The sequence below is a fragment of the Leucopleurus acutus genome (assembly GCF_964270905.1).
Source record: "Leucopleurus acutus genome assembly, chromosome: 14".
In the NCBI taxonomy this organism is placed as follows: Eukaryota; Metazoa; Chordata; class Mammalia; order Artiodactyla; family Delphinidae; genus Leucopleurus; species Leucopleurus acutus.
Window position 1 is genome coordinate 79043165 of NC_139156.1, and position 14011 is coordinate 79057175.

The 14011-nt window shown below is 45.2% G+C and overlaps 1 protein-coding gene across 2 annotated transcripts in view; it reads left to right on the forward strand.

Annotated features, from left to right (window-relative positions):
- NID1 (nidogen 1) overlaps positions 1–14011 on the forward strand; it is a 97581-nt gene that overhangs the window by 10114 nt on the left and 73456 nt on the right. For both annotated transcript variants that reach the window (XM_082854236.1, XM_082854237.1), the window contains exon 2: positions 11703–12002. In XM_082854236.1, the coding sequence (XP_082710362.1) occupies positions 11703–12002 (300 nt within the window). The remainder of the gene's footprint in view (positions 1–11702; positions 12003–14011) is intronic.

The following is a 14011-nucleotide window of genomic DNA, read 5'->3' on the forward strand; positions in this document are numbered from 1 at the left end:
CACAAAAGGGGAGAAATTAGTATCATGAACACCCATAGACACATTACATAAAGGTAACTGTTGTTAGCATTTTCCTATTTAATTTCTCTTTACTCATGTATCCAAAGTAACAATAAATTACAGTCATCATGACATTTCATCACCAAATATTTTACTATGCATTCCTAAGACAGTAACAGCATTTCCCTACCTAACCAGCATACTATTATCAAAGTAAACAAAATCAGTAATAATTTCCTGTTATCAGTTTATGCCCAGTACATATCAAATCTCTCCAATATCCCCAAAGCTGTCCCTTATAGCTAGACTCATTCAGACTGGGGCCCAAAGCATGACAAGCATTACATTTGGCTCTTTAGTCTCTTTTAATTTTTTATTTTATTTATTTATTTGGTTGCACTGGGCCTCCTTAGTTGCGGCTCGTCGGCTCCTTAGTTGTAGCACGTGGGCTCCTTAGTTGCAGCACGCTGACTCTTAGTTGGGCCATGCATGTGGGATCTAGTTTCCCGACCAGGGATCGAACCCAGGCCCCCTGCATTGGGAGCATGGAGTCTTATCCACTGCACCACCAGGGAAGTCGCTAGTCTCTTTTAATTTTGACCAATACGCTCCCCCTTTTTATTTCTCACTTTATTAAAGAGTCACAGCTTAATGTCCTGTAGAAGGTCCCACCTTCTGCATTTGACTGTTTCTTTGTAATGTAGTCTAGCCTGTTATTCCATCTCTGTATTTTCTGAAAACTGGTAATTTTGAAAATATTCAGGTTAAACATTGTTTTCTTTAGAAAACACGTAGAATTTTATTTTTAAATTAATTTGGGGAATAGTAAGACAATGCAAATGGTTAACAAAACTTGTAAAAACAGTGTTAAGGGAAGTTTCCTTCCTACCCTGGCCTCCAGGCCCATCGTTCTCTCCCCAGAGACAATCACTATTCATGAATTTTTTATCTCTTTGCAGAGAGAGTCTCAAATGTACAAACATATGTATGTACACATTCCCCCTTGTTTTCTACACCTCCTTGATTTTCTAAATAACAGTGTTATGAGATATAATTTACCTACCCTAAAATTCACCGCTTTAACCTGTACAGTTCAGTGTTTTTTGTATACCCAGGGACTTGTGCAACCATCACCACTGTCTAACTCCAGAATATTTTGCTCACCCCCCAAACAAACCCAGTATCCTTCAGCAGTCATTCATTCCCCATCTCCCCCACCTCCCCGCTGCCCCGGTCCCTGGGAACCACTAATCTACTGTCTGTCTCTATGGGCTTGTCTGCTCTGGACGTTTCGCGTAAATAGAATCATACAACACGTGGCCTTTTGTGACTGGCTTCTTCCACTGAGCATAACGTTTTCAAGCCTCCTCCACTTTGCAGTCCTTAGCAGTGCCTAGTTCTTCTATGACTGAATAATATTCCATGGTTTTATTTTTCCTTCCATAAGTTCATGGATATTCAGGTTGTTTCTCCTTTCTGGCTATTATGAATAATGCTGCTATGAATGTCCGTGTCCCAGTTTTCGTGTGGACATCAGCTTTCAGGTCTCTTGGGTATATACCTAGGAGTGGAATTGCTAGGTCATATGGTAACTCTATGTTTAACGTTTTGAGGAACTATCAAATCGTTTTTCAAAGGGGCTGCACCATTTTACGTTCCCACCAGCCATGTATGAGGGTTTCAGTTTCTCCACGTCATCATCAACACTTGTTATTATCTGACTTTTTGATTTTAGCCATCCTGGTGGGTGTGAAGGGGTATCTCATTGTGGTTTTGATTTGCATTTCCCTGATGATAGTGATGTTGAGCATCTTTTCATGCTTATTGGCTATTTGCATATCTTCTTTGGAGAAATGTATGTTCACATCCTTTGCTTAATTTTAAATTGGGTTATCTGTATTTTTATTGTTGAGTAGGTTAAACATTATTTAACAAGGATACTTCACGAATGAAGCCATATATGTCATAGTATATAATATCAGGAGGCAAGTGATGTCTGGTTGTTGCTCTGCTAGCTGCTCGTGTTAAGGTGATGACAGCTAGATCATGTCTGTCGTCTTACATTTTTCCCCTTGTAAGCAGAGAGCAAGCTATGGGGTGATACTTTGTTTGGCCTTATGCAGCTGTCCCCTTGCCCACCAACCTTCACTTAATGTCTGTAGCAACCATTGACGATCTTTGCCTGAATCAATTATTAAATTAACGGTTGCCAAATTGTGTCTTATTTTGTCTTGTTGTTTACTTGTTGGTTTCTAGCATTCTTTCTACATTTATTAGCTGGCATACTCCTGTAAAGAAGAGCTTTCCCTCATCAACTGGGGCTTTTGGGTTACACTGACATGGTTTGTTCTGGAAAGGCAGATAAGTGCTTAATTCTTTCCCTATAATTTCTGATGTTCCAATTAAGGGACTGGTGTTGAAATTAAGGGATTGGTATAATCCAAATTCAGGGAGTCCTGGTGCCCTAGTCAGCACAGGTGAACTTCTGATATCTCTATCCAAGGTGTTAAGGAGGGGCACACTTCTCCCCAGAGACTGAGGGTTTGGACAAGGCCCTTCTCTTGCCTTTCCTGATCACCTGTTCTGGAATGCTGAAGGACACTTCTACCTCTTCTTTTTTTTTTTTTTTTGCGGTATGCGGGCCTCTCACTGCTTTGGCCTCTCCCATTGCAGAGCACAGGCTCCGGACGTGCAGGCCCAGTGGCCATGGCTCACGGGCCCAGCCGCTCCGCGGCATGTGGGATCCTCCCGGACCGGGACACGAACCCGTGTCCCCTGCATTGGCAGGCGAACTCTCAACCACTGCGCCACCAAGGAAGCCCACTCCCAACCATTTTTAAATGTTGGCAGATAATCTCAGGTAGAAATTTCCTGCAGAAGAGATGGGTAACTTATCCTGAGTCTCTCATTAGACATTAACTGGATTAAGTTTAAAACACTGACTCAAAAAAAAAAAAAAAAAACAAAAACACTGACTCATCTTTTAACTATTACTACCAGGTTGCCCCTTGTTTTTATCTGCTAATCCTTTTGCTTCTATTTCTAATTCAAGCCAGAGTCATTTCTCTGGTTCTGTGGAGTTAATAGAAAATATTTGCAATTTAGACTCAAGAGTTTCGTTCTCGCACTTCTGGTGTATGATCTTAGGCAAGTCCTATAAATGGAAATTCATTTTTTTATCAAATGAAGAATGAAGATGATATTAATGCATGCTTTACTAGGTTCACTACAATAACTGGAGTAAAAATGCTTTGTAAACTGTCAAGTACCACTCAAGGCGGGCAGGCCCCAGGTCCCCTCTGGGCTCTAGGCTGGAATCAGTTAACCTCCAACTTGATCGTGTCATTAGTTCAGGCTATTTCAGGGACTTCTTTCTCAAGTTTTTCTTCTCTTAGGCCCTTTTCATTTTCTAGGTTTTTCTAGCTGCCCAGTCTCTATCTGTGGAGCCATCCCATGAAGCTTTGCAACTTCCAGGACTTTTGCTCCCCGTTTCTCTAAACTAGGTGGCTGAGTATAACAGAAAGAGCACCGGTAATGGACTCGACCAGATGTGGGTTCAAATCTTGGTCCCATCACTTGCTGGCTGTGTGACATGAAGCTAAATTAAGTCTCTTGTCATTTCCTTGTCTGTTTCATACGCGTGAGAAGAGGGGTGGTTGTATTAAATTAAAAAAAATGCAAACAGCTTTCGTAAAGGGCCTCAAACCTAGCAGCAAGTGTTTGCCTCCCTTTCCTTCTTTGGCCTAAATTATTTTACCTTAGGTTCCTGCTTCTTCCCACCCATGGAGTTTGCTTTTGCAACTGCAAGCAATTTCATTGTCTTCCCCATACTGCTCTTTGCATTTCTAAAAGGAGCCCATTTGTTTCTTATTTGTGCCTACCTCAAGTATTCTTAACCACATCTGTTTTAAAGAAGGCTTTCCCCTCAGGGTTGCAGGGGAAAAGCATCCTGCCCTGGGGCCGGCTACCAGGCTCATTGAAGTCAAAAAAGATGGCTGTTGTTTCACTTCCTCAGCGTTTGCTTGAACGTAAGGAATCTAACACATAATTTTAATGTATTCAGTATCTGCATTTAGACTTTCTCCAGGGCTTCATTTGCCTGTGAGTTCACTTTAAAGATGCGCAGGAGATTGGAAGTGCTTTTTTTTTAAATGGGGGCCACTTCCTCATCGTGAGTTAGTGCTCTGTCGCCTCTTACTGTCAGCTGAGTGGAAACAATTGTAAGTAAGTGGCTCCAACTGTTAGCCCTATGAGGCTTGCATTTTCACCCAGGGGCGTTTTGTGATGTAATTGATGGTGCAGCTGGTTGAAGAGCCTGTTTGGTGTGTTCCTTGGGGTGAGTGAATAGGTGTGTTCTGTACAGGGCTGTTAAGTTGCGCTAGTAACACGCTGAGCTGAACATTAACTTTGCTGAAGGAACTTCTTTTTCCCAGTGTGAACTGTCAGCAAGATTCAGGGCGGTATTTACGTTGGTCATTGTGCTGGAGGTAGCTGTCTTTCAATAAAGAAGCAAGGTATTATTACGCTACCAAAAACCTCAGCGAGGCAATTTTTGGTTAGAGTTACCTTAAGACAATAATATAACATCATCATCATTATTACTTTAGCCCTCAATAATACAGACAGACTTTCTCAGGAATGCATTCAATTCATAGGAGTTTTGGGACTTCCCTGGCGGTGCAGTGGTTGGGACTCCGGGCTTCCATTGCAGGGGCCGTGGGTTCGCTCTCTGGTTGGGAAACTAAGACCCTGCAAGCCGTGCAGTGTGGCCAAAAAAAAAAAAACATTCACAAGAGTTTTGCCATGTTATAGTTACCAAGTCCAAGCTCATACTGCTCGCTGAATGACAGGCCAATAAATCGAGAGAGGTGTTGGGACAAGGAATAGTGACTTTATTTGGAAAGCCAGCCAACTGAGAAGATGGGGGACTAGTGTCCCAAAGAACCATCTTCCCTGAGTTAGGGTTCGGGCTTCTTTTATACCAAAAGGCAAGGGGGTGTGGTTGGTTGGTGCCCACTTCTTGGTGGGAGAATCCTTTGTTCTTGCAGCTGTCCATGTAGGTCTGGTGACAATGTTCCTATAAACGTCCAACAGGACAAATGTTATTCTCTGTTCTGCAACTTTTTATCTCTATATGAGTGGAGAAGTGTTATACCTTTAAAGTTCAAAGCCTTGAGAATGGGCTGTCCTGTATATTTCAGGCTACAGGCAACATTCTTTTTGTTTTGTTTTTTAATAATAGATCTTTATTGGAGTATAATTGCTTCAAGGTTAAAATGAAAGAAACAGATCCAGTACAGAGTTAGATTTGTTCTTCCCTATTACATAATTCACAGCAAGGAATGTGCTGGTGCCACTGGGACTCAGGGCTCCTAAGTCAGGACTCCAAGGTGCTAATTGCAGACTGTTAAAAGATAAACTGGGGCATATTAAAATTTTTAAGCGTTTATTTGAGCAAAAATCGATTTGAATCGGGCAGCATCCAATCTAGCAGATAGAAAGGAGCTCCGAGGAGCTATGCAAAATGAAAGACTTTTATAGGCAGGAGGGAGTGGGAACAGGGAAGTTATCTGGCCAAAAAAAGCAGGTCCTAGTATTGCAAAGTTACTTTTCTTTAGGGGAGGGCAGGGGTCTACCCAGCAGATGACCTCACTAGTGCTGATCAGGTGGTTTCTGATTGACTGGTTTAAGATTCCATATAGAGTGGAAACTATAATCAAGTCTCAGTTTGGTGATGTGGGGCTTAGCATAAGCGACTCCATTTTGGGCCTGTAAATGGCCCAAAGGTAGAAAGAGGTGCAGATGTAAAGGAGCTGGTGCTACACCCTGCTTGGGGAGGGCAGGAGGGCTTCACAGGGAGAAATGGGACTTTGCCACGGACAGGAGCTGAGTGAGGGTCTTTGGGGCCGAGGGGACCATAAATGCAAAGCACGCAGTGTTAAGTAGGTGAAACACCGTGGTGAGTTTGGAGAAGTGCAAGCAATTAAAAAAAAATTCCAGCGCATCTGTTTCTATTCTAGACTTTTCCTCACCAACATTCATATCAAAACTAAAACCTGGTCCTATAATCCACGTAATTTTTCAGCTGGCGCAAAGTGGTGAACAGAAAATAATACTGGTGACTGCTGTATAATACTTATGTTTAATAATTGTTTCTTTCTGGACTCCGGGCCCTGCACCTGGTGCCTCAAGCATCTGCAACTTTTGGTTCCTGTTAATTACTAAACCTGCTTTCACCAGCACCTTCTACTCATTAACACAATCTAGCGCGCCCAGTGCTACTAACATTCCTGAAAATCTCTGGTAGAGGAGAGGCAGGGGTTGTGAGGGAAGGGGTGGACCTGGGGAAGTCTGGGGAAGGAGGAATTCAGACAATGAACGTGGGCCCTCCTCGCAGAGAGCATTCATGTGGGCTTAGCTATAAAAGTTAACTGCCTTTCTCTAGAAACTTTAGATTAATCACTTCATTATCTATTTTTTAAAGTTCATTTTGAAAATTTTAAACATATGCACAAATAGAATATTATGATGCAGTCTCATGAATCACTCAGCTTCAACATGTATCCATTTATGGTGCGTCTAGTTTCACCTATATCCCCACCTATTCTTAATATTCTTCCCTCTTACCTAAACTGAATTGTTTTTAAACAAATCCCAAACATTTTATTTCATTGTAAATATTTTAGAATGTATCTCTAAAAAAGTGACTTTTTAAAAACAAAACGGGGACTTCCCTGGTGGTGCAGTGGTTAAGAATATGCCTACCAATGCAGGGGATATGGGTTCGAGCCCTGGTCCGGGAAGATCCCACATGCCACGGAGCAACGAAGCCCCTGTGCCACAACTACTGAGCCCACGTGCCACAACTACTGAAGCCCGCGTGCCTAGAGCCCGGTGCTCCGCAACAAGAGAAGCCACCGCAATGAGAAGCCCGCGCACCGCAGCGAAGAGGAGCCCCCGCTTGAGGCAGCTGGAGAAAGCCCGCGCGCAGCAACAAAGACCCAACGCAGCCAAAAATAAAAACAGAAACAAAAAGAAACCCTGCAAAATCATGATCACACCTAAAAAGCTAACAATATTTCCTTAATGTCATCCAATATCACATAGGTTCATAAAATATTTTATTTGACTTTTCAGTTGACTGGTTTAAATCAGGATCCAGGCGAAGCCCACACATCACGTCTAGTCGATAGGTACCTCACGACTTCTGAAATCTACAGGTTCCCCTCACCTTTTTTCCATGCATTTATTAAAGAAACTGGGTATTTGTCCTTGAGGATGTCCCATATTCTGGATGTTGCTGGTCACATCCCTATGCTATCCTCTGAGTGTGCTTCTGTCCCCCGTATTTCCTGTAAAGTGGTAGTTACATCTAGAGACTTGCTCAGACTTGAGTTATCGGTTCACATTTACGCAAAGTGTTTTAGTAAATCGTGTCGCACTCCAGCGGAAGAACCGCGGACACATAATGCTGTGGCCCTTCTCGAAGCTCACCGGGCAGTATTTCTCAAACAGCCTTGGGGGCTTCCCTGGTGGCGCAGTGGTTGAGAGTCCGCCTGCCGATACAGGGGACGCGGGTTCGTGCCCCGGTCCGGGAGGATCCCACATGCCGCGGAGCGGCTGGGCCCGTGAGCCATGGCCGCTGAGCCTGCGCATCCGGAGCCTGTGCTCCGCAACGGGAGAGGCCACGACAGTGAGAGGCCCGCGTACCGCAAATAAACAAAAACACAGCCTTGGTGGGAGGCTTTATCCCTATGGACCTCCCCTGTGCACTTCCTGGAGGGAGTCGGGAAGGGAGGGAGCTCAGTGTGCCAGGCAGGGGATAAGCTCTGTAGCTATGGCACAGACCAAGACGGACCTGGTCCTGGACCGCAAGGGATGTACTGTGGCGGTGGGGAGAGCGGCCAGAGCTGGCAGACGAGTCAGTGAGATCCCTACAGTCTGTGGTCTGTGCCCGGAAGGACACAGATAGGAGGCGGAGACATAAATGGGGGCCAGGCGTGAGGGAAGGGAGGAGGAAGGGCCAGCCAGGGGAGCCTACCCTGGATGGGTGGAGGAGGCTCCCTTATTAGGTGTTACTTCAGCTGAGCCCTGGAAGAGGTGAGAAAGAGCCCGTTACATGGGTGCAGGAGGTGGGGAAGAGGGATGCTGGTGGTCGCAGGGATGGAGAAAGTGCCGTATACTTTGGAGGCCGGACACACAGGACATGGGATGAGAAGGAGCAAGGAATCAAGGCCGCCTGCCAGGTTTCCTGGCTTAAGCAACTGGGTGAACAGCTGTTATGGCGACAGCCCTGGGCAGCTGGACAGGCGGCTGCGTGACTCTCTCTGTGGCGCCCAGTCTAGTCCCTTTGGAGATGGTGTTACTGACCTGGGTTCTTCGATTCTTTTTTTTTTTTTTTTTTGCGGTACGCGGGCCTCTCACTGCTGTAGCCTCTCCCGTTGCGGAGCACAGGCTCTGGACGCACGGGCTCAGTGGCCATGGCTCACGGGCCCAGCCGCTCCGCGTCATGTGGGATCTTCCCGGACCGGGGCACGAACCCGTGTCCCCTGCATCGGCAGGCGGACTTTCAACCACTGCGCCACCAGGGAAGCCCAGTCCTTGGATTCTTTAATCAGTAGAAATTGATAAGAAAGCAGACAAGAAACTCAGGCAAGGCTTTACTGGGACTTGTGCTGCAGCTTGAGGGGTAAAAACAGGAAACAGGCGCCCTTGCTTGTTCTCCTAGGGGGGGCGCGGTGAGCTGGTCCCTTAAATGGGGTGAGGGTGGGAGCGGATTGGTGGGTCGGGCCTGAGGGGTGGCTTAGGTTGCCTACCCACCCCCTTGGTGGTGCTGTGTGCAGGGGGCATGTGCAATACCCTGCTTTTGCTCCAGGGACCTCAGAAGTGGCGATTGGTTTGTGGCCTTTTTGTATCGTATTGTTCATAATTTGTCCCAACTGCGCATGCGCACAGTTATTTTTAGTCCCCTATAGTTCCTTTGTATTCTGTTGCTGGAGGAGACGTCTGTCCAGGTCCAAGTGCAAGCGCCCCAGTAGAGGGTCCCAGGTCCCAGCCTTTCTCAGTGGTACCCAGGTCTGTCCTCCTGGCCTCCTTCCCTTTGTGCGCCTGCCCTTCTATTGAATTGGTCGACTTGAACAAGACGGAGAAAAGGATCCGGGCCAGTAGGAGTATCATGAGCTGGACAGATTTGTGAAATAAGCCTGGCACCCAAATGTAAAGGAATATCGTTTATCAAGTTGGCCATTAATTGTTACATTTGGAGAAAAACAAAACTGAAAACGTTTACTAAGAAGTTTAGGAATCAAATGAAACTTCCGGGTGTTCTGTATATGACATCTTTCTTCATTATCGTAAGCAAGTGAGTTGAATGTGCCATAAAACTGCCTGAAAAATAATTTTCCTACTAATACTAATGAGGGTTATCTGGTCTTTGTCCAAAGCATTTGCAGGCAGGGCGTCACGCTTCTTGTCTAAAAACTCAATTCCTAAAGCATTCCTTGTGAAAATAGAAATTCCTGTGCCTAGATTCTCAATAATGTAAGGCACCGGGAACATTTTCAGAATTGTTGGCCTGATTTAAATTTCACTGGAAAACAGCTTTTTAAAACCAAGTTGTCTGTATGTGGCTTCCATGTGATCACTTCCCACTGGCAACTGGTAACTGCCAACTTCTGGTGGCTTGAGAAAGTGAGCCGTTTCCCACGCTCCCACACGGCAACCCAATGAGGATGTTTGTGCTGGGAGATGTTTGGATGGGGTGGAGGCGAAGAGGGCAGGAGAGCAGCTGGACGAGGCTCCTTCCCTGACTCCCTTCTCTGCGGCCTGTCCGTGCATCCTAGAAAATCAGTGCTGGTGCCCGGTGATGATGGAAAATACGTCACCTGAACAGTTAACAGACCGTGACACTCGGTAAAAAGGAAGGATCTTGCTAGGTCCACACTTAACTCTCAAACCTGTTCTTTTCCCTTCTCGGGGCCCACATTGGCTCCATCACATCGAAGCTTTTTACCTGGTTCTTGGCATGTTGTAGAGTTTGGTCTTAAGTTCCTGTCCTTCTTGTCGGCCGCTGCCCCCTTCTCTAGGAATGAGGTCTGAAGTGACTGAAGGATAAGGCCGTGGGAAGGATAAGTAAGTGACCTGGAAAACCCACAGGCCTTCTCATGAACTCCTGAACAACTGTAACTCCCTTTGCTGCTGTGTTCTTCCAATCTGTAACCTCTTGAAGCTCAAACTAGGGCCATAGGCAAAGTCGCTCCCATTGGATTAGGGATTGTTTTGTTTTTAATTCATAGACTCCAGAAGTAGAAAGATCACTGGCGTGGTGTTCTCTGTCACCAGTGAACTGTGCACTAACAAGGATGTGGGAAGGGCTCAAAGCCTCATTCTAAGCATGGCTTTGCAGGAGGCCCAAGCACGCCCACTGCCAGGGGGCTGTAGTCCCTTCCCCATTTTCCCAGGGAATGTGGGTTTTAGCTGGATAAGAACAGTGAAGTCTTTTCATAGACTATAAACTGGTTTCAAGAAGTGATAACTGATAACTGGTTTCAAGAAGGCTGTACATGTAGTGATCAAGAGGGCCGACTTCGAAGTCGGGCTCCTTGGGTTCAAATCCCGGTGAGGCCTCTTATTGGTAACTTTGGACAAATTGATTAACTTACCTCATTTTCCACCTCAGAAAAATGTGGATAATAGTAATAGCTAGTTTTACGGGGTTCTTCTGAGGATTAGATGTTAATAAGAGGTCTGGGACATGGTAAACGTTCAGTAAATGTTAGCTATTGATCTAATTCATTCATCTGTTCAAAATAACGCCACCATCATGACCCATCACGTTTACTTCTTGACACTTGTTTGCTTATTGTCTTATCATCTGTTTGTGTAAGTCCATCTCCGTGTCTTTCTGGATTGTGGGTACCTTGAAGGCAGAGCCTGGGTTCTACTTATTTGTGGACCCACAGTGCTTAGCACAGCCCTGGTTTGTAATGATTACTCTGTTGAGTAAATGAACACAGTCTTTGATGATGACTTAGGTTTGAATGGTCCTTCGTGTGCCACAAACCACACACTTGGGAAGCCTGAGATGCGAAGTTTAAGACCCTTGCCCAAGGTCTGCTGATGATGCCAGAGTCAGGTCCTGTGATCCTTGCCCCTGTTCCTTCTACCAGGCCATCCTCCCTAGGAAAAGAATGCTGAGTTTTACAGTCCTGGATCATGTCTTTCTCCAATTTTTTTTGTATTTGACACACTGTCATGTTTGATACACTATGACAGCATTCTGTGAACGGGAGCTCAGTCTCCCTGAAGAAGATGTCGTTTCTGCACATCTTTTTTTTTTTTTCCTTTCCTTTCTTTCTTTTTTCAAGGAAAAAAGAGCTGAGATAATTTTATCTTTACGTACTCTACAAGTGCAACTATGTGTACATTTGAGATTAATGGCAGTTAACGGAACTACACTGTTTTCCTCCTGAATCTCACATAAGTGAAATCATATACTGTGTCTGGATTCTTTTGCTTGGCTTAATATTTGTGAGATTCACTCGTGTTGTTTTGTGTATTTAAAAAAACTACTGTATAGCATTCCGTTGTATGAAATGGCCAGAATTTATTTACCTGTTCTCTTGTTGATGGGTATTTGGGTTGCTCCCAATTTTTGACTGTCAGTTTCTGCACTCCTCTTAATGATGTTTGGTTTTGTACAGATTACCACAAATGGCATTATTGCCATGAGTGAGCCCCCAGCCGAAGAATCCCATCCTGGGCTGTTCCCACCGACCTTCGGAGCAGTCGCCCCTTTCCTGGCGGACTTGGACACGACAGATGGCCTTGGGAAGGTTTACTATCGGGAAGACTTATCTCCCTCTGTCACTCAGTTGGCAGCGGAGTGTGTCCAGAGAGGGTTCCCGGAAGTCTCTTTCAAGCCCAGGAGCGTAGTGGTTGTTACTTGGGAATCCGTGGCTCCTTACCAAGGGCCCAGCAAGGACCCTGCCCAGGAAGGCAAGGTAAGCACCCACCCAGGCACAAGGGCAAATAGTCTAATATGTTGGCTTTGTACACTTTGGTCTTCTGGTTTGTGCTACTCTGATGTATACCACGCCCATGCGATTGATAAAGATTGGACAGACATCCAAAGCAAAATCTAGTAAGCTGTTTATTGCAGGTCTGAAGCTTCCAAAACCTTATCTGCAGGGCTACTTAAATCTATGCTGTAATGACGATTAGATGTAAAGAAAGCCAATTCCTGAGAAGACTGCCACATGGCAAGAACAGGGCTGATAAATTACAGCCCTAGCTGCTCTTACGTTGGGTGGTGGATAGTGGGAGGTGGCTTCTAGATAAATAGAGAATTTATTAATATGAAGTGATAGGTTAAACTAATAAAGCAGTCTCAAGAGACGTGAAGAAATAAAGACCAGACCCAGACTCTAGTTGGGGGGACAAAACCCATTTGTACCATGTGGGTGGTTCAGGAAACCAGTTTCATCATAACCAGGGATGGGAGTCTCTGTGGATGCAGTGGTTGGGAAAGGTGTTAGGGTGTGTAGAGCTTGGACTTGCCCTTGGAGGAAGGGGGGAATATTTGAAGAAGCCATCTCTAGATCTGAGGTGACTCTTTAGGACATGCTTTGATTTCTCCTTGGAAAAATAAATTTGCTCCGCCATTGTTTAATTTTTATAGCATTACAGGGTAGAGAGCAACTTGAAAGGTCCAAAAGCACTCCCTTTAAATGGGGGATATTCCCAGCTGGTGGTTCCCAAAGTGTGTACCACAGAACACTGGTCCCACAGACATTCCTTGAGGAAGAGGACTCCTCAGACCAAATAAGTTTGGGAGGCGCTAAAACTATATCTCCCTCATGGTGACTCACTCTGGAAAGTCCTATAGTACAGAAACCTGCTTAATTTTGTTTAATTTAGCCATCCCCAAACCTTTTGGCCATACCCTTTTCCCTCCCAAATAAGACACATTGCATCCCATAGAGCACACTTTGGAGAAGTCTGTCTGACACGTTTTGCTTTGCCACCTGTATCTGCCTGAGTGCTGTACTGGAAAACTGTTTAAAACCTTCAATTTCTCGAGTGTGCATCCTTTTCACTTGAGCGATACCTGCCCAGCCCCTTGTACAGAGCTCTTGCCTGCTTCACGGGCCAAATCTCCCCTCACTCTTACTTCTCTGCACCCTCTTGCAGCAGCTGTATCAGATTATTTGCAATTCCCTGCTGAGGCTTTTTGCTTGTTTGTTTTACCCACAGTCTCTTGCACTAGCTGTGCTCTCTGCTTGCGATGGCCTCTCCCTGACCCTCACTGCACGTGTCTAGCTCCTGCTTGTTCTTTCCGCCTCCTCTGCCCCCACTCCTCCCAGCATCGGGCACTTCGCCTGCACACAACTCCATTACAGAATCTATCCTCCAGTTTGGCAACGTTTTGTTCACATGTCAATTTTCCCACCTAGACTATAAATTCTCAAGTGCGGCGATCGCGTACTTTTATTCGTCTTCACAGTGCTCGGGACAATGCCTGGTGTGAAGGAGAGGTACTAACATTAGGAATATGTTCTCTGTGCCTGGCCCTTCCTATGCTAGCTCACGTAGTCCTCCTAACATTTCTGTGCGGTAGGTGGCTTTATCTCCATCTTACAGATTCACAGATCAAGGTTCAGAGAGGTTAGGTAACATGCCCAAGGTCACACAGTCAGTGAGGAGTAGAGCAGGATTTGGATCCAGATTTGTTTTCTCTCAAAGCTCATTTTCTTTCTTACTGCACGGTGCTTGGGCTCAATCAGCTAAATAATGAATGTGGTTGAATATGTTTAATGGCTGTGGAAACAAATTCTGTGGGTAAGAATTTGCTAAGTTGCATGAGATTTAGGCCACTACCTGGAGGTGTCATCTATAGTTTTTCATTAACCTTAGGGTCACGGTTATGTAGAAAGTATTCATTGATTAATTAGAAAATTTCATGTTGACATAGCTTTAGAGATATTTAAGTGGAATTATCCTGGAATACTTG